Source organism: Oxyura jamaicensis, chromosome 2, assembly GCF_011077185.1.
Source record: "Oxyura jamaicensis isolate SHBP4307 breed ruddy duck chromosome 2, BPBGC_Ojam_1.0, whole genome shotgun sequence".
Classification (NCBI taxonomy): Eukaryota; Metazoa; Chordata; class Aves; order Anseriformes; family Anatidae; genus Oxyura; species Oxyura jamaicensis.
In genome coordinates this window covers 115,072,336-115,093,884 of record NC_048894.1, presented here as the reverse complement: position 1 = coordinate 115,093,884, position 21,549 = coordinate 115,072,336, and the positions used below count along the sequence as shown (strand labels likewise).

Genomic DNA, 21,549 nt, shown 5'->3' with positions numbered 1-21,549 from the left:
TGTCCATGATCAACACTGGTTCATATTAATTCATTTTCAATCTTCCTTTCATATGTTGATGCAACCCATGAAACACGGACAGATCCTTCCCTCCTCTGGGCAGCATTACTTCTATTTCATGCTACACCTATTAAAAGCATGTCCCGTGACTGTCGAGAAACCTGTACCTTGATGAATGTGCTCATTCCTGAAAGCTGAGGACTACAAATGACAATTCAAAACTCTCTCCTCTTTGGTTTCTCTTATGTTACAGGCTCACCAGGAAAGCTCCCATGTATCTTATTACTTACCTAACATTTACTGGATCTGGATTTACGATGGGTGTTGCACAGACAGGCTTGTTCCCTTGAATCTGGCTTCTGAAACCTTCTCTTGCAGGCAAACAGTACACTCTCTGGATAACGACTCGTACCTGCACTTCTCTCCATCCCACGGCTCCTTGGCTTTCCACCATTTCAAGCAGAGAATCATTAACAGCGCTCAGTGCTACGGGATGCTCTTTGGAATCACAGTTTTTATGGATTTGTGGAGCACAAGCAACCTGGTGAAGGCAAACCCATTAACAGAAATGTTTAGTGGGATGTTGAAATTTTGTAGTGCTAGACAGTACAAACATGGAAAATCACTGCAAGAAGTGAAAAATCAGTTTCAAAATATGTACTGCATATTAACTAACTTACAAAAGACCAGTGGCCCGTATTTATTATGGATTTTTAATAAACACTCAAGAGAGTTCAGCACACAGCGCTCTCCTGTGTTTAAGTGGTGCTCTGGACTGAACTAATTAAATCCATGAGAGATCAGGGTGACAGTAGGAGGAAAACAGAACTGATACTGGTATTTAAATTCTTCCCCTTGAACTGAGTTTCATTTTTACTTCAATGTTCTGTTTCTTCCTTTTCTAATACAGGAGTAAAATCTGTCTTGAATGCTTACAGGCTTTCACATTAATGTGAAAATGAACAGGTGTCTAGTTTTGCAGGACAGGAATTTAGTCCTCAGATGTAGTAAACTCAAAGTAAAATGTTTCAAATAAAAATCAGATGACTAACAAAAATTATAAAACCTTTATCTAAAGATGTAAGCCTTAATCTATTCTTTAGCTACTTCCCAAACATATTTCATAAATAAAATCATCCAAACTTCCAAAATACATCTTATTAATAAAAATATGCAACATTTTACCTCAGTTTAAATGAGTAGTTTCATTAATTTTCATTTTAAAATAAATCTTTTTTTTTTGAAAAAAAAAAATCATACGGAAGTATAGCCTAACATTTTCTATATATAGGCAGCTTCCCAGCACGAGCCAAACTTCTATTTTCAAACAGAAACATTTTTTTTTTTTTTTAAGCTGGTTGCAATGAAATATTTTTAAAGAATTACAAACCTTACCAGCAGAGAAGCAAATTTACAATCTGTAAGAAAATGCTGGTGTGATGATAATGTTTGTCTATGAAGCACTTGCAACGAAACTTGACTACTGAGTTTTAAGTTAGATGGTTTTGTTAGGAAGTATTAGGGGAACAAAGAAATTGTTCTGGTTTCCACATACCATAGTAGAAGTTTTTTACCGGGAAGAGTTGTAGCAGGAAATTAGATTAGGATTTGCTTTATAGAACTTTTTAATTCCCAGGCCTATAAGTAGAATTATATTTGAGGCAAATACAAAATATTGACACTCAGAGATGTTCATTAAGCTCTTGGAGCCAAACTTCTCACATACTAAGATTGAGTTTTGGGTGGACAATAAAAGAAAAAACCTTTGAGTCTTACTGTCTGAAATTGCTATCACAAACTGTCAGAAAGCCAAATCCCTTGAAATACACCTCAGCTTGTACAACAGCTATAGACATGTAGAGTTAGTAGTTATTTGGTACAAACAAAATCGTAAGAGGAAAGAAAATAAATTGCAGAGAGGCTGGAAAGGAGGATGCTCTCACCAACTGATGTGTGAAATAAAGGACAGGACTGAAAAGGAAATGAATTAAGAAACATGAGTGGAAAACGGAATATTTATTAAAAATAATATCTTAGTAGCTATTATCTTAACAGGAAATTGATTTTATTTCAAATAATGCTTGGCTACTCAGCTATAAATAATAAAAGAAAAATCAATGAAAAACAAGCTATAATCACTGTTTAACACAGTAGTGAGACTTCAAAATAACCTCTCAGCAGTTCAGCATTTGGATGGGGCAGAAGCATCTGCTAAGAAAATATTATTAAAACAAACAGCACATGTTATTCAGCCCTGGATAAATGAAAGCTGAAACTGAACAGGTCAGTAATTTAGGATTTTTGTTTTTGTTAGTATTTCCAACCATCTGCTCACCAACTCTTACACAAAGCACTAAACTGTGAACCAAATGAACCTTACCTGGTTATCTGGAGATTCCTGGGGTTGCTCATTATCAATGTCATCTAGTTTGAATGTCTGTGCCAAAGATAAAATATTCTTTCTAATAAGTATCTTTGTAGGACCCTGTGTCTTCTTGCTTGTTTCTAAGTGTTCACTGAGTAGCACCTTTTGACTGAAATATGTATTCATGATAATAGGAACATCTGCATTCTTGAGAAGTAGTTTTTGCCTGGAAAAAAACACATAATCAGAATCAAATCCATTGCAAGTTAAGCTACAGATAAACAAACTGTGTTAAGATACGTGGAGTATTTCTCTCCCCTTTGTTCTGTAGTTATCAGGAAAACACAAAGTGTGTTATCCAAATTGCAAATAAAGCCACCTCATAGATACATTCAGCTGGGATCGGTCCTATCAGCCCAGGCACAGCTCCGTGCCCTGCTGCATCGAGTCACAGCGTACACCTGGAGCAGGCTGGGCTGACAAGCCCCACGAACCCCAACTGGCGTCTCTCAAACACTGCTTGGTATCTCAGCGGTGTCACTGCAGAAGCAAGAGCACCAAGGACACCTGTCTACGGTTTATTAGGTAAAGGAAGATGATTCCTTCTGTTTTGGAGGAGTTCAGAGAGCTGGCTCTGCTGAACCCAGCCGGGCCCCTTCAGAGCGGGATGTCCCTTTGCTCGGTGCTTCCCCTGGAGCAGAATCCATGCTCATGGCAGCCCGTGTGGAGCCTTTCCTTCCTGTTTCCCCTTTCTTTTCTAAAAGCAAACTCATGTTTTTCCTAAGAAGTGCTGCATATGATTTTTCCTCTCCCTTTACTTCCTGAATGTTTGTAGCTGTCACAAACTTGCTCTCCAGCTTTGGTTGCTAGCACCCATGTCAATTCACAAATAGCTTCACACATCGCAACTTCTTGCCTGGCAGATGAAGGTTAACGGTTGCAGAATTTCTAAGCACACAATCAGTTAATGCCTAAGCACATCTCAATGTTGTTGATACTGCTTCATATGCTGGTATCACAATCATATTTAGAAATACATCTCTTATACTCACAGGATACAAATCTTTTGAAGTCAGCTAACAAAAACAATCACTAATCTCATTTTCTAAAGACCATCAAAAGAGAACAAAATTCACTTAGTGAGTTTATTGCAGGCTGTGTTTTTCTACTATTAGATTTGTATCACTTGGGAGTAAAACAAGGCCTCCTGCCTTGGCAGCAAAGCCGAGCTGACCTGAGTGCAGAAGTTACCTCAGGTCTTCAGTCTCCAGACCACTGAACAGTTGGAATATGGAGTTGGAGCAAGCTCTCACATCCATGACATTAGTTGTCAAAATGCAGCCAGACTAATTAAAAGAAGAAAAACACACCCTCAAAAATACTTATTTCTCATCTCAGTCTGTACCAGATCTCAACCAAATGCAATATGGTCCGCTTTATAACAGATCCCTTTATTCTCTACAGAGATGATAGCTACATGGAAATTAATGCACACATATTTTCAATGGCATAGGAAGAGTAGCAACAAGTTATTAAATATAATCCCAATTTTTTAATAATGAAGTAAATAATGCAGTAAGAAGATGATCTCTGCCTTTAGGAAAAAAAACTACACTGTTTATTCCTTTTAAAGGAGGCAACTTAAAATACTTAAGAAGTATTAATCATATGTACAAGTTACAGAAAAGATTTATTGCTTCTATTTGTGAACACTTAGGGAAGTTATGATTTTAAATAGAAAATCCATGAAAAGTTCCAGCACAAAGCTGTACACTGAACTTCATCACAGTGCCTTACTATCATTTGGGAACTCTGAAGGCATAAGCAGGTAGCAGTTTGCCCTTCATAGCCATTCATTCAGAAGCAGGTAGCAGTTTGCCCTTCATAGCCATTCATTCAGTCCCTTGACTCCAGGTGAATTTGTTAACAAGCATCCCAGTTCAGAAGAGTATGCCAGTAGTTCACAAGGCTGCCAAACTGATACTGGCTGGTGATCTGCAGATATACACTAAGGAGTGTGCTCAGTCAGCACACCAAGGCATCTCTGACCTTAGGAGAACTTTATGTCCAAGCTGTCACTACTCCCTTTTTTCTTAAGGACAAAAATGTCTATAAAGTTTGCTACAGATCTCAAACCAGTTTTGCCTGTCTTTACAAGCAGATATGGAATGAAAATTTTAGCACCTACTTTCTGGAGACGTCTGTATTCAGACCCAAAGTAAACAGGAAATCTCTCTGAACACGAGTCTGTTACGTCACTAATGCCAAAAGAATGTTTGCTTGATCTAAATCATCTCATTCTCTAAAAAGTACTGACGCTAGCAGCAAATCATTCACAGGAACTCTGAGGTTTATGGTTTTATTTTTATTTTCCTGCTGCAGATATGTGATGAGACTTTATTTATTTGTTTGTTCTTAAAGCAGGCAGGTTTTTACTGATACTCAAATTACGTGTACCATGGTTTTGCTATGCCTATGCATTTGGTGCCTCGCTTACTTTTATAAATATTAAGAACTTTCTCTCTTTCGTTTTCATCATATCTACACATGTGTAATACCATGAATTAATGGCTAGTCAGCATTTCCATGAAGAAAAAAAGAGACTTAAATACACTTTCAGGAGAGGCTCTTCATTTCTTGCCTGTAATTTTAGTTCACTAAAACCGGTTTCCGCAATGGATCATTTATTTTAGACCTGCATACGTGCCCACTGACTCAGTAGTAACTCTTCAGCTAGGCCAGGGGAATGATCACTGCAGTCTACTTCAATTTTCCCTATTTTTCAATGGGCAGATTCCTCCCAGGAGGAAATGAAAGGGACCAGCAATAAATAGAAATGATAACCAATTGAAATAAAAGAAAGAAAAGAAGTTAATGCAAAAAAAACGTAATAAGGTCATTATTTTGTATACAGGTGTATGGCTAAATGGAAGTATTTCAACCTGGTGTAGTGGGAGGTGTCCCTGCCCATGGCAGGGTGGTTGGAACTAGATGGTCTTTAAGGTCTCTTCCAACCCAAACCTTTCTACGATTCTGTGATATTCTACCCCAAGAAAGGCAACTACAGGCGCGTCATTTTCTATGTGCCTAAGCCAACTGAACATATTCCAAGTCTTGGAAACAAAACAAAAATACATTTCTAAGAGAAGCTGTTCTATGAAAACCTGTGGTAAGACACAAGAAACCATGAATAAGGCAAAGATGCTTTAAAGATCATTACAACATACACCAATTTAAATACAGTGAAATGAACACTGCTTTATACTTTTCACTGTGGGGATAAATTTTATCAAAAATAACATAAGATGGAAAATACAGGAGGCAAGCATCCCATAATAAATACATAGGAATGCTTAGGTTGTGTGGAATGCCTGATGGAGTTCCCCTCCACTAAAGAAAGCAGCTTGATCTTAGAGATACGGATCTCAAGGTTTCTTGACCATGAAATGACTGAGACCCTAGCCACTGAAGATGGACATTACCAGCTTCAGCCCTTAGATACTGGGACATATGAATTAATTTAATGAAAACTCCTTCCTTTTCTAGGAATTCTTCCTAGTATTGCTCAGCTCAAACCAACTCTGTGAGATGGGAGTTTTGATTATCATCATTACAGAAAACTGCATTGCCACTGCATATTGCCCATGACCATCTCTTTAGCACAAAGGCAGCCATGTTAGAAACACACGCACACGTGTGCCCTAGTTCTCTCTGTTTGATTGGAAGATATGGACTAAGGCAAAGAAAGCCCATCCATCTGAAGCAGTTGGGGAAAAAAAATCACTTCCACAAAGCGCCACCATGGTCCTGAGCTGCACGTGTCGCCCCTGTGCCTGAGACACCACAGCCGATCCCCCAGCCTCCTGCACCTGTCCCAGCTGCAGATTCCCCACGGCCAGATGTAGCCCAGCTTCCACACCGGTGGATCCACATGTGCGGAGCAAACAAACTATCTGCTGTGCTGAAAGGGGGAACATCCCCCCAGAATACTGAGATTTAAAGATGGCTTTAAGAGTTTTCTTGCATACTCTGCAGGGCCCTCTTCACAGATAAAGTGTTAAATGGGCACTTCAAGCCTTCTGTGACCACTCTTTTCTTCTATCTGCTTCCCTATAAAAGCTTATTTTCAAAGAATGAGAAAGAGACATCATCTCATTAATCAAATTACACAGAAACAATGGAAAGAAAATGAAGTTCACTACAGGCTTAAAAAACATCTCTTGTCCTCTCTGATTTTTTCTTGCTCAGCACAGCATATTTAAATGTTGAATTGGTCATCCACTTCCTTAATAACTGCCTTTAGAGGAAAGGTCACTTGTAATGACCTGAAGTAGAGACTGTGAACTTTTTACACTACAGGGCATTTTTTTTCCTGGTATGCAGACAATCAACAATTGCCGTAACTGGTCACATGCTAGAGTAACATGAGGCAATAATGTTATTTTTTGTCTTGCAGCAGCAGCTTCTCTCTCCAAGGATGTAACTTGTTTTTTTTTTTTTTTTTTTTTTTTTTTTCCTCTTCCTCCCTCCTGTGATGAAATGGCTATCTGGCAGAGTGGGCGCAGGAGATCTGCCCACTGCTCCGTTCATCGTGGTCTACCGTGATTTCAGACACAAAGCACTGCAGCAACCTACGGCAAGAAAAAGTTTCAACGTGAGACAGGGTCTTAATCCCGTTGACAGAAAGTCAGAAGGCTTGCAGTGCGGTTTGCCCTGCGCAGCCCGCTGTGCTCGCTTTCCATCCACGCGCACAGGCGGCGAGAAGCTCTGAATCTATGGCAGCAGTTAACTAACTAACCACAAACTTCCGCTCGGTTGTGCTGACATCAAACAATGATGATGGTTCGTGAACTTGAAATGACTTTGGATCACTTTAAATTAGAGAACGCTTTTTTCTTTGCTCTCTCTGGGCATTTTATTGGGCTTTTTTTTCCCTTTCTTTTACAAAGTGCAAAATGCTTAATGCATTTTTTGAAGAGCACAGTGTATTAGCTGAAAACTCTCAACACTTCAATGACCTACAGCATGCACTGTAATTATGAAACGGACTAATGTCAAGTCTCAGAACAATGACCTCTGAGTAAATAAGACTGAACCTCCAACAAGCAGAAGAGCAGTCATATGTGTAGGGTAAGAGCACGTCAGAACCTCACGCTGGTACCCAGAAGCACAAGGAGTCTTCCCCTACGTGCATACCACACAGGGGCCACCCCTGATTTCCTAGGAATCATCTATTTTGTCCAATATGGAAGAAGTTGTTCATGCTACCTCTCACTTGGAGTTGAGTGTCGTTAGTTTGTATGTAACGTGTCCAAGAAATGGCTGAAGCCTCCAATAATAATAATTAAGAAAAAAAAGAAAAAAAAAAAAAAAGGCACAACTCCAGACTGATCTCTGTCCACCTACCATCTGAGGACAGTAGCTATCTCCCTATTAGGTAGTTCAAATCAAATTGCTGTTTGGAACTGGTCTGTATTCTGCCAAGCCTAGAGATCACCCAAACAGAGAATTAGCTAGTTAACAAAAACCTCAACATGACCAACATCCATGAGTCTCTATTCAAGAAGTATGAGTAATCTCACCACTCATGTGAGTCTCTATCAGCATCATTTATCATCACTTGAACAATCTGTACAAATACTATGTGAGCTCATACTTCCAAAAGCAGAATTCCTTCCCTTCTCTCAATCTCAAAAGCAGAGAACAAAAATCAGCTGGTATGTCTTTCTTTCAAATTATCTCACTCAAAACAACAGTTTCTGTGGGGCACAGTAACTTAAGATTGAGTGTACTATTTTCTCCATGAAAAAAAAAAAAAGGATTAACCATTGAGACCAATGTCCAGAGTCACTTATGTCAAATATACAATTCTCAACCTTGTCAGGTTTCCAAGGAAGTGCAGCTTCAGCACCTCAGAATAGCAGATCTGCAGAAGACATATCAAGAAAAAGCCATTCAATCTGTGTCTAAAAGGCCTACTTTTAGAACATGATCCATTTTATTTGTGAATTGATAGACATTAGTTTCCTTTTCTCATTGGAAACATATTTTATTGGAGGCCTCATTCCATGAATATAACACACAGAGAGAAGACTACATAGCTATTCCACGTATATATTTTGTTATTTACTACCATTTTACTACCAATTTACGACCATTTGTCAATCAACTTTGACTGAAAAGCAAAATCTAAGGAAATTAGTACAACAACGTAAGTAATGGGGGAAAAAAAATCTCTATTGAACCCTAAGTTCATTCTGCAAAGTATTGTATTTTGCAGCAAAATTATTTGTAAACCTAAGAAATCACTCCAGTGAGAAATTACAGTACACAAAGCCAAGATTTTTATCACTGTATCATTTTAATTTCTAAGCAATCCTATAAACTAACCACTGGCTTGCCATAGTACTACTGTCTTTTGAAATGTGACACCCTGCAACATGAAATAAGTTGTATGGAAATTTTCATATTTCAGAAGAGCTCTGCTATAAAAAGGTAGTGGTTAGCATTATGCGCTCTTACATCACGCAGCCAGTGCTTTCACCTCTGCAGGGAGGTGCACCCGGTGCCTCCTGAGGAGGATGTGCAGCTCTTGAGATGCAGGAAAGCACAGAGGGATATCAAAGCAAATCTCATAGAGCCCCAGGAAATTACTGTAATTAATCCAGACATTAGCAAGACTGGAAAGTAGGGAAGTTTCTTAAAGCTCTCCAGCCACTTGCTTTGGCTGTGAAGAAAGCACCTGAAATTTCTAGAAGTCTGGATAACAATTCATCAAGGCAAAAGTTAACCTTTGGCACCAACAAACAAAATTCCACTGAAACAACACGTGCACAAAAACAATCTCTTTAGTTCACTGGGCCAACACTTTTGAAAGAATTTGCTAAAAATTGATTCTAGTTGTGATGCTGGGACTTTTTAAATACCTTGTGCACGAGTCTGGCACAAACCAGTGTTCTACAGGTTTAAAGTTCTATTGGTTAAAAAACAAAACAAAACAATTGCATGCAATAAAGCATTAAACTAGAAAGTTGCCTTAAAAACAAAGAAACCCCAAACACTCCCACACACAGTATGAGGGTGTTACAAGTAACTAGGGAGATATAAATATCATGGTTATCTTTTCATAATCAAGATGTTATGAAAGAATTCCAATGTGTGTGTTTACACCATGTATCAACTTGTGTCTGACTAGCCACGAGCTCATTACTCAGAAGACTTTTTCTATCTGCTTCCAGTGCTAAACTGCACGTAGGGTGTGAGGTAGCTGAGGGACGACGGCTGAAGCCACCAGAAAGTTCAGGGATACGTCGCAGGGATTCTGAAACTCAAAGAACCAAACCAAAGCAAAAGAACAGAAGTGAGCAAAATGCAAAGTAATGTCATATTAAAACTTGTGGTGAATGTTAGAGATTGCAAAAAAGGCCTTGTTGCTGTCAGATCAGAGGTCCACCTACTTCAATCTCATTTACAGTAGCAAACAGCAGATGTTTGAGGAAGACCACAACAATAAAAGAAAGTCTGTAGTAAAAGTTTTCTAGAATACTCTTTTGTAATAACTTCTAAAAGCTCTCAGCTTAGGGACTTGCTGAGGGAGAAGCAGTATCCCCACCGTTAAAGAGTCCTCAGTATATTTTTTCTTCCATGAACTTGTGTCTGCTTTTTGACCACATGTACATTTCCAACATCCACAACATCCTGCATCATCCTCAGAGCTCTACAGTCGAATTTGCACGCATGTGAAGAAGCACTTCCTTTGCTTTGAATTTGTCCCCTAGTGGTTACACTGCTGCCCCCCACTTCTTGTTTTATAAGAGGTAGTGAGCAACCATCCTTCTTGATGCACTTCCTAATAGAGACCTTTATCACATCTCCCAGCCACTGTTTTTTCAAGGTGAAGATCCCTACCTGTCTTAGTCATTTCTCATAGGGAAGTTATTCCGTACCTCTGCTTGTCACTCTTTTCGGATATTTTTCTACTTCTTCTATGTATTTTTGAGGCGAGGAGAATTGAAAATGCAACCTAAAAATGCACCATGAATTTCTGCAGTGACATCATGATGTTTTTGACTCATTTCCAATAGGTCATACCAATCTATATGTGTTTTGTGATCACTAGATGAAAACTCAGCTGGCACATTAATGAAACTTTTAGAATCCTAAAAACTCATCCCTGAATAGTAACAATCAAAGTCCATCATTCCACATGCACTTTGTATTTACCTAAAATTTCCTGTAGGAGAGGTCAAATCCTTCCTCCAGCCCCAGTTCTGGGGCACTCTATAGCAGAATGAACATGCCCCCCCGTCCTAAGGATTGCGAGGACCACAGCTTGCCACTGAAGAGGAAGAAAACCTGCATTCCATTGTACAGAAGTTGTCAATTCTTTATTTCTCTCCTAGACACCAGGATACAATGGAGATCTGAGGCAACAGATTCCTCTAAAAGTGGTGCAAACGTAAGCAGTGTGGCTACCCTGCTGCCATCGCACAGCACCACCACCCCGAGGTACCCAGCGGAGCTGCTCCTCGGCCCAGAAGAGCTCTGCAAGAGCCACCCAGGCGGCTGAGGGCTGGGTGTTAGAGTGAAGAACTTGAGCTGAGTTTCTTTACTATTAAGTGATACAAAAAGTCAGGGTACTTGGTTGGTGGGTTCAAGTTCAGAGGATTATCGGAGAAACTTCAACAAATAAATCCCATTTAAAATATGCTATCCAACATTTGGTAGTGACTGTTAAGAAAATCGTCTTCTTCTTCCACAGAAGCTTGGAATTTGCTATTGGCATGGGTCTTTTGCAAGTCCGTGCTCACATACGTGCTCACAAAATCTTCACATGCACAGTAACAATAAATACTCACCCCTGAGCAAAGTCTGGCATTCAGAAAGACAGCTTAGCAGATGCACATGCTTGGTTTTGTTTTCTTTGTTATTCTCTTTTTATATGATTATTAAACCTGACACTAAAACAAAATAAAAAAACAACAAGCAAACAACCAACAACAATAACAATAACAATAAAAACGCATCAGACTTGTTCCTGTAGTTCTCTCCTACTCTGCGCATTTCCTGTTGTTTCTTGTCCAGGCTGTGGAGCAAAACCAAATTCTGGTCTGACCTGGAGATGTCATTTCTTATACAGATACATCCCATGCTACCAGCACATCAATACAGGGTGAAAGTAGGATTCTGGATTCTGTGGTAATGCAAACAGGAACACAAAAGGCAGCAAGACCTTGTTCAATGCCACAGGGCACAAGAGCACAGCAGAAGACCCCCGCAGAGCTAGGCAAACTCTGCTCGGGCAGTGAGGTGGGCAGCAGCCTGAAGGCCTTAGTGAACCATGACAGGCAAATGGATCGGGCTGCACTCCTGGCACAGAAAGCTGTTGCCCAGAGCTCGAGAGGTCCTTGGGCAGGTGTTAGCCCAAGTTTACCTGCACTGTGATACCTTTCAGCTTTATTGAGCTGTCCTTGGGTAGAAAAAAACAACTTTTTTTTTTTTCCACTGTACTCACTGATAACTGTGTTAAAAAAAAAAAAAAAAAAAAAAGGTAGAGGCTGTGTGGATAAGCTACTTACCACATAAAACTGTTTTCGGTGAAGTCAGAATAACAATGCTAAAACCAGAATCTTCTCTGTAGCAATCCACACACCACCATTGGTGAAAACACAGCAACACTAGTGGCAAAAGCAGGAACTTTTTAAAATTTATTTTTTAACAGAATCATCCCTGCGTAGGCACAGCCCTAGTGATACACTGTGCTCAAGGGAAGCAGGGAAGTTCAGCTGGCCACAGCAACATGGCTGTTTTGTGTCCTATAAACAAAATACTCTTCTTTTCAGGGTGGAAAATAGCCTGCAACTGCGTACATACTTTAAAGTTATCAGTCATGAATTACTTTCAGATTTTCATTTTGCTTCTATGTAATAGTACGTATATTCTCTCTTAAAACACAGTAGATGGAATCTATGGCATTGCTCTCTCACAGCTGAAACAAGGAAAAAAACATCTGAGAAACAGCATTTAAACTTCAATATCCTCAGTAACCTTGCCTTTATTTTGCTTTTTGGATTAAGACCACTGTTAATATTTCTGCACTACTTTAAAGACATAATTGTACAGAACAAGCAACAACACCTAATTCTATTATTGAAAACTTAGACTGGTGGTCTCCAGGCTGTTGCTTAATTTTTTATTTGTGTTACTTCACTGAACACTTGCAATGACAACTACCAGACCCCATCCAGAAGACTTTTCATATTGTATCACAGTACTTTTACATGACAGAAAGTCTTTCTTGGATTCATGCAAGAGGGTTGATGATTTGGCAGAGCAGACTCACTAATGCAATGACATGCATGAAACCTTGGGTTGCTTCTTTTGTGATCTCATTAGCCCCTAGAAGCTAAACAGCTTCAGCATGCTCTAGGTTTACTTTTCGGTTTCAAAGACCAAAGGTTTTATTTCTAAAAGTAAAACAGTCTTTTCTACTTCAGATAGAAGAAGAATTACAGAGGTACAGTGGAAAGATGAAAGCCTTTATTATTAAAAAAAAGAGCATACACAGCTATGCTTCTATGTTTCTTCACAATACTTCAACATCTACCAGCCACATCAGCCAAGCTTACCTACCACAATTATCCACATTGCTCAGCCATATGAGTATGGCAACTTGAGACCAATTTCAAGCGAAGTTGAAAGAAGGGGAGGGGGGGGGGGAGCAGAGAAATCATTTCAGAAATAAAAAATAAGAACAATTTTCACTGAATGAGATCTGTATTTTCCTAAAGAGTCTAAACAAAACGAATGGTAACCTGGTTCATTTCTTGAAACACTACCATAAAGGTAACAGAGATTCTACAAACCTGATACAAATCCACCCACTGAAACAGCAGGCCATCAGCAACTTTGCACTTGGGAAATATTCTGGTAGCAATGAGGCAGCACCTCATGCTCCCACATGAAGGACCGGTCAGTCCCCAGACAACCCACTCCAGCTAAGGGGCTCTGCGGGAGCAATGCAATGCCACGGCAGCAGAGCACTTTGGAGTCTGGGTATCTCTTACTTCAGCACAACCCTCGTGAAAAGAAGAGAAGCAAAGCCTTTCAAGGTGTGGAAGAACACCCGTGAAAGCATATACATTTTAGAGCAAACCAGTGAGAAAGACAGAAGGTATGCTATCATGGAAATGTCAGCCCTGGAAAAGAAAAACAAACAAACAAACAAAACAACAACAACAAAAAACAGAAGTTTAAAGTTAAAATGAAATTCTATGGGCACTAGGACAGAGAAATGTTTATACAATAGAGGGTGAAACAACTTCACCCCTACACATATATTTCCCAAGCAATCAACTGTAAACTAATCTGAGGCTTAAATATACCCTTCATTATCTAACAAATAATGGCAACCCCATTCTCAGGCCTGGAGTCTGCCTGCAAAGGTTCCGGAGAAGGGAATTTGCTGCTAGATTTTAAAACCTGAGAAACATGAACCTCTTGAGACTCGGCCCTAGGTAAACCAAAATTCTCTAAGAGTTCCCCCTTCTTGCTGAGGGCGGCCAGCTTCTCTCAGCGTCCTTAACTTAGGGGAACCCTGTTCTTCAGCTCCCTGCTCACCCTTCCTGCGCTGGTCTTCCTGGTGCTGCCACTGTGCAAGGGAGGAGAGAGCTCCGTGTTCTTTTTTAGGATTTGCATGCAATTAAAGCTGGACCCCAACAAAAATGACTCTCTTGCTCATCTCCATCACTAAACCAGACCTGGAAAAAGATGTATAGAAATGAAATAATACCAGCACGTTTGTGCTTAAAATTGTGTAAGTATAATTAGGATATCATGTTTTAAACACGTATTTATATACTTGTTTTGAAAGCAAACAAACTGTTTACCCGTGTTCTGGATTTTCTTCTTTACCAGTCCTAAAAAATAAAAATAAAATAAAAAGGAAATGCATACCTGAAACCAGTGTACAACTATCTAATATAAATACTGTTTGAAGAAGAGTCTTAGAGCTGATTTCCTGTATGTAAATACACTCAGCTGAAAAAATGTGCGGGGCATGATTCCCGGACTACAACACAGGAAAAAAAAAAAAAAAAAAAGAGCTCCCTGGCCTTGCTGACATCCGAGGGGAGGCACAAGGGACACATCATGAGGGAAGAGGCCTCTCTGCGACTGCAGCATGTGCGCACACATGCGCACAGAAGTGCTTGCACGTGCGTGTGTGCTCCCCTCGCTCCCCCCGCGCCAGTGGGGTGGGTGAGCGATCGCCACGTCCCCTCAAGGGAACAGCTCTTGGAAGATCTGATCCAACTGACTGCGTGCAACATTCTTTTAAAAAAAATATTATCTGTTTGCTTGCTTGAAGCGTCACAAAGATAATATTCACGTCTGTGACCCTGACTGTCTCTGGTCAAGAGGCAGAGAGATTGTGCAGACCGCGTTGCCTTCCAGCACCCCCGGGACGCCCGCCAGGGCACAGCGATGCAGTCCCAGGGGGAGGCCACAGCCCTGGGCCGCGGGGTAACGCTGCTAGCAGTCCTCGGGGCTCACTGCTGGGAAGCTGAAGGGCACCGTCGGGAGGCTTGACTTCCACAGCCTCCCATCTGTGGTACTGAAGTACACAACAAAATCACTGGTGTCCTAAATTCGGGGAGAGAAGGCAGGCGAGTATTTTCTTCTCTGACAGAACCCTACCCCCAGATCATTTGTCTTCCCATTTCTTATTTCTCGCTCTTGTCCTCTACATACCTACACCACCGCCCCCTTCAAGTATCTGCCAAAACATTTATATCTGGTTTTGACATTGTGGTTGCACGTACATGTGGGCTGAAAGACATTTAAAGAATCTTGTTTAAACATAGCTTCACCCTTCCGATATCGTTTGGGCACCCAGCTCTACAGAGCCAAGCCGCATGAGAGAATCCCATTTAAAAGCCAAGTTTGACTATGGGCACACTCATTTTAAAGTGAATATAACCAACTAGTCTTCCCATAAAAACCTGCCTAAGGGCATTAAAAAAAAAAAAAAAAAAAAGTTGCCAAGTACAGAAATACAACCTCTGGCCTTGGAAGTCCTTGAACTAAAGTTTGCCGAAGGCTGGCAGGTTAATCCAGGGAAGAATCGGTCTGTGTTTGCCCAGTTCCTTATTCTCCCCCCGACATGCACTCCTGCAGATAGGATGCCAAGATAGGCCCAGCTATTATCTCATCTGATAGGGCCCTTCTGCTCATCCGACCCGCCACGTTTGCCTCCATGCCAATAAAGGCACAGCCTAACAGAAAAGTAAATCATGAGAAGCCGTTAAGTGACATGTGCTTTTTTTTTTAATACGTCTCAAACTCATCCTGTCACGACAGCACTTAGAGCTCCTCACCTCACGCTGCCACAGACCACGACCACATGCGATCGCACAATGACTGTAACGAGCGTACGTCTGCTCAGGGGGTATGTGAGAGTACAAATCCATTGCTTGTCACAGAACACATCAAAGGCTTGAGATCCAAGCTTTGTTTCATCCTAAACTCCTTCTGGGACTAGCATTTTTATTTCCGTGTGCTCTATAAAGGTTAAAAAAAAAAGTTTTGAAAAAAATTCAAGACCCTAATAAAACCAAGAATTTCTGCTCGACAGAGAGCACAAACCAAAATATGTACACCCACAACAGCTTGCTGTAAACATAAACCCTTCTAACCCAAAGCCGCCGCCTCCTTTCATTTCAGAAGACAGGTGGCCTTCACAGGGTGCCCGCGGTGCCTGACCGCCTCCGGCTTGGGAAGCCTCTCCAGGCCATCTAGGTGGGTTCCCTTCCGTGTTGTCGAAGAGGGTACTTGGCTTAGAATATCAGACAGGCCTAATTTCCGGGTTTTATTTTTTTAATTTGGATATATATAAAACAAAACATATTTTAAAACGTGATAAATGCCATGTCCAGTATGAAATGTGTGGATGTGCAAGGTTAGTTTATTCCTATAGATAACGTAGCCTCATATAGAGACCATTTCAGTATTTCAGTAACACTGGAGCTGTACAGAGGTCCACACCAAGGATACAAGCAGCTGCAACATTTTGAGTAGGCAAAGACAGAAAAAAAAAAGGCTATCCTCCAACTCTTCCCTTCTGAGATGGGGTGGAAAACAGTGCTTCCAGCAAGAGGAGAGCACACAGCGATTCTTGGCTGACATGAAGGCTTTTGACACTGAGACCTGTCAGAAGGGTCCAGCTCCCAAAGGAAAGGAGGTGCCTGTGCTCTGTCCCGATACGCTGTGATACACGGGAAATGCAGGTCAGATACATCTGCAGGATGAGGGCTGCAGAGATGCCAGGCCACGATATCCTATGCTCAACACAAAACACATTCCAGAGGCCAATGCATTCTTCAAATTACTTTGGGAAAAAAATAATTGCAATTTAGATCAATGTAATTTACAATAAATAAATATACTTTACAATTATATTTTATTATAATTCACATATAACATAATAAATATAACTTACCATAAATTTACAATAAATAAACAAGTTCCTTTGCTCTGTCGCTTAACATCACCTGTTCATTCTGAAAATCCATTCAGTTAGCTTTACTTTCAGTGCTCCTTGCTGCCAGATTTAGGTTGCACACATGATTTGATAAGAGCAATTCTATCTACTGGCCTATATATATTTGTATTTGTTTTATGCCATGGAAACATGTCTATGCTTTTCACAGAAACTGGATGGAGAAATTGCAAATGGAAAAAGCAGTACCTGCGGATGCCCTCCTCCCAAACTGTAAACATAGCAAGAGACTGCTAATGTTTGTTTGAAAACACTTGCCCTAAGTGATAATGCTGATGGAAAAAAAAAAGGGAAGTAATTTTGCTTACTTTCTGCCTTCAGGTGGCTCATTAAAACACCTTCTACGAAAGAAGAGGATGTGAGTCTCTCCTGAGAACTTCATGTTTAGGCTAAGCATCTTTGAGGAAGGATCCTGGCAGCAAACGAGCGTAAACTCAAGTTCTTGTGTTAATTTTGAATTTAATTTGTCAGCAAAACCAAACTTCAGAAAGAAGGCAAATTTTGACAAATTGCAACTGCTATGAGCTCTGCTAAGAGCAGGATGTAACATGAATGTAATTCTTCAAGAGAACAAATTATAATAATTGCATCCAAACAAAAAATGCTTATGTTACAGGTTTATTTTATAGTTTGGCTAACTCTTCAGGCTGGGAGCTAAAGGAGAATTTGCCAGTGGGAATCTCAGACCTCACCTTCAGATCATAAAGTGATCTGCAGCACACCTACTACTTGTCAGCAGCACACTGTGCCAGTTGTGCTATTGCTATTTTTGGACTCCATTTATCCCTTTCTTTCCCTATAGCCATAATACCTTAAATCTGGACACATCTGTAAACAGAAGGAGGTAATATAAACAAAGCATCCGGCTTTCCAAACGCAACCTTTGAACCCTTGCTCACCCAAGTAATCTGAGCCAAAAAATAAAACGGTCTCTTACAAAAATACTAATTCACCTGTATATCTAAGATACAACACAGCTTGTGTATTAGGTATATGGTACGAATGGTTTGCTGCTCACTTCAGCCACAGTATAGGCATAAAATTAAACCTTTGAGATATACTGCATCATTTAGATGGGCAGAGCGGCACGGTCTGAAGGGAACTGTAAATATTACATTAGGCACCACGATATCAGTAAATAGCCAAAGGCATTCCAAGCCTAAAACATTTATCAGATGCTTAGGACTGGTTCATAAAGTTAGCAAGATAAATCCCAGTCACCTAGACTCTCTTTACAGTTAATGAGCAGAAATAAACAACTCCAAAGGGAGGTTCTTTTGATGTCCTTAAGAGGAGATGACTTGCACTCCAGAAATGCCCGTTCCTTTCTCTCTGTTTCCTACAGAAGGGAACACGGCCCATACTTGCACAGCTAACCCTACGGGTGCCTTCAGCTGAGCCCTGATTGCCGTGGTGGTGAGGCAGGCACAGCACAGCACAGAGGCCATCAGTAAACCAGCAATGCCTTTGCTAGCGCAGGAAATACGAGTTCTGCAGAGTTTCTCACAGCATCAGCTGCCGTCAGCACAACAAGCTCCATCACCGCGTCACGTGAGGCTGGATGAGAACACTGTGAAGAGTTGTAACGAAACCGTACTTACTACAAACTGCTCCCTGCCTCCTGTAATCAAACGCACCCCTTGCCCAAGAGGTAGACCTGCCTGCGCCTCTACCTCCTGGACACTGGGAGGAGGGAGGTCTTCACACACACCTGTTTTTGGAGGTAGATACAGCTAACAGCAGAGACCCCCATTCCTATTTCTGCTCTCTTTTGCTTTTCCAGACATGAGTATCACCAGTTTACAGCCCCTACAGAAGAGCCAGAAGACCATTCCCGATAAAAATCCCTGTAATCCGCTCTGTGCAAAGCCGCTGCGGTTAGCACAAACCGCCTCAGATGATCAGCTCACACTCAGTTCTCAGATTTTACACTAGCACACATGAAGCACGCTCACCCACCCACCTCCAGTATCTGCTGACGGGGGGCAATCACCTCTAGCAAGAGGGCAGAGATGAGCTGGCACCTGCCAGCTGCAGCTCAGGCAAGTGATGTTGCACAAGACAGGAAGACCTGCAGCTGCAATCTCCCTTCTTTCCTGCTTTTTACCTCTCTAGGACATGCTTGATCCTATTGAGCCCACTCAATGCAGTGAAACAGAAGGACATACTCCTCCCACCTCCCAGTTTTCTGCTGGTTTAGCCATACGCATCACCTTCGTGTTGCACCAGCCTAGCACCCAAGCCTTGCAAGATGACACTGGGCTGCAAGCTTTTGCAACGGCTAATTTTTACCCTGGATCATCAGTTTTTATATCAATACTTTACATAAGTCACAGACACAAAAATTATGCTGGAAAGGGATAAATTTGGTTCAGGATGAGCAATTCATTTGTAGGCTTTTTTCACTTTCAGTCCACGTGAGAGTAGTGGCACTGCACACGCAACTTGCAGCATGCTTTCTGAACTCTTCACGCAGATGCATCTCCTACCGTGCTTCTGGGCTATGGTTTAACATCTTGTTTTTTTTTTTTTTATTTTTTATTTTTTTCTGCTCAATGCAGTCATTTCTTTGAGAGAACAGAGTGAATGAGGATAAACCAGAGAAATAAACAGGAGCCAAAATCCCTCACTGTCTACAACAGAAACACGTCACTAGCAACCACAAAGGATATTAAAATCAACAGATAAAGGTCAGATAAAGCACAAGATAAGCTAGTGCGTACATTAATATCTCAAAGATGCTATTACAAGGTTAATCGGTTATACTGGCAAGATTTAAATTTGAGTTATTTGGTGCCTAAGGAAAAAAAAATATCAAAATAAGTAACTTGTAATTTACACACAAAATGTAAATCAACCATGGAATTACAGCTTTACATAACAAAGTGAATACAATGCAATAAAACCAAAGTCTCAGAGGCATGGCTGTCCCTAGGGATTTTCATACTGGTATGGCTATACCCAGCACAAGGAAGGGTGCTTTGCCTTACTTTAGCCCCAGGTTCCACCACTGCTCTGCCAGTTTTAAAACCACGGGAAGTCAAACAGAGAGGCTGCATCAAAGTTTAACTGCTCCAACGCAAAAAAAATGAAACCCACATTTCTAACACAGATAAGCCCAACACTAGCTGATAGCAAATACAAGAGTACTTTTTTTTTTTTTTTAACACATTTTTGCCCTCATTTTGTTATCTAACACATGGTATTTTCTTGCCTGCTACCAAATATCATGAATTGGAGATTTCTTAGTTTATGCTTTCTTCTGACAAAAAAGAAGTTCAGGATTTGAAATACAACTATTTCCACAATTTCTCTTCAGTTCTGATCCTACTGTATTTGTAAGACCACTTTAAAGCCACCACAAAACAACAGATGCCTGTTTCACGTAGGGGGTTGTTAGGGTAATGGCTCCAGCTCCTCACTGACATTCAGCACAGTGGTGTCTGGTTCTGGAAATGAGGAGGGATTATTATTTAGGTTCACACCATTACAATAATTGGAAGTATTTGTTCACACAATTCCATCTTAGTTTTGAACCTGCAGCTTTTATAGAAGTAAACGTAGAGAAAGGGATGGAGACAAAGCAAAACGCGGTGCTTTCCCCATAGCCAGCTCATACTCTCGGAAGTGTTCATTCTTGAGCCCTCTCAGTTCAGAGAAAAGTCACAAAGATGGGTTTAAGTCTAAGTCTTAAGCCAGACACATCAAAGGGAAAATTACCATTAGTACAACATAAGTCATATTCTAGTAATTAAGGGCCCAGTATACAGCTTCAAGAGCATTTTAACTCCACCTTTATCAAACTGTTACCTCTGTTATGTATTATCAACATAGCAAAATACTTAATCGCCCCGACACTCTGCCAACTCACTCTTCCCTGTAGAAACAAAACACACAAATCTATCTAAAAGGCCAATTTTCAACAGAAGTCTACCGAGATTCCAAACTATAGCTGTAAGTTGCCAAATGTTAAGGGTAAAGTTTCACATCGCACTAACGGCACGTTTATGTGGCTTCCATGAGCCTGTATTAGTGTGCCTTGGAGTGTGCACATATGGGAACAGAAACACCAGTCCTTTCCTTCCCAGCCTTCAAGACAGACACATTACTCAGTTCATAGCTTCTTGCTTGTTTGCACACGTACGTGGGTGTATTGGCTTTTATCAGACAAAGAAAGTGCATAAGGAAACTGAGGTAAAGCTGAACTGAAATAGACTTTCACATTTGGGACTGAAAATACTTATTAGCTCCGTGCTTTCACTTAACTCACTGGCATACAAAATAAGGCAGCGCGGCTCAGGAACTGCGTTTCCAAATTGCTACCGTCTTGTACCACAGCCCTTCATTCTGCACCCATTTTAACAAAGGAGTGGGTAATTTTAACTCCAAGACCAAGGGGCTGTTTTAAGCTAGTCCTGCAGACTTGGAAAGGGAAATCACAGTTACTGTAGATTCAGAAGAGAAAAGAGAACATCAGTGACTTCTCAGCACCTCTACTAAATGGATTTGTCCAACCAATTGAATGTTTTTCTAAGCACATAGCTTCAGCCCTCAGAATAATGAGCTACTGTTGTAAAGCCTGGAAACTCAGCATGCTTAGCTCCATGACTAAGAGTGCAGGATGTCT

General features: G+C 40.7%; 1 protein-coding gene across 4 annotated transcripts in view; it reads right to left on the bottom strand.

Annotated features, from left to right (window-relative positions):
• The window catches only part of SPIDR (scaffold protein involved in DNA repair), a 199,909-nt gene that overhangs the window by 67,169 nt on the left and 111,191 nt on the right, over positions 1 to 21,549 (bottom strand). For all 4 annotated transcript variants that reach the window (XR_004748724.1, XM_035319390.1, XM_035319391.1 and 1 more), the window contains exons 9-10: positions 2,381 to 2,591; positions 291 to 541 (exon numbers count right to left, since the gene is read on the bottom strand). Coding sequence is in view for 3 of the 4 variants with exons in the window: in XM_035319390.1 (XP_035175281.1) it covers positions 291 to 541; positions 2,381 to 2,591 (462 nt within the window). In the remaining variant the exon portion in view is untranslated. The remainder of the gene's footprint in view (positions 1 to 290; positions 542 to 2,380; positions 2,592 to 21,549) is intronic.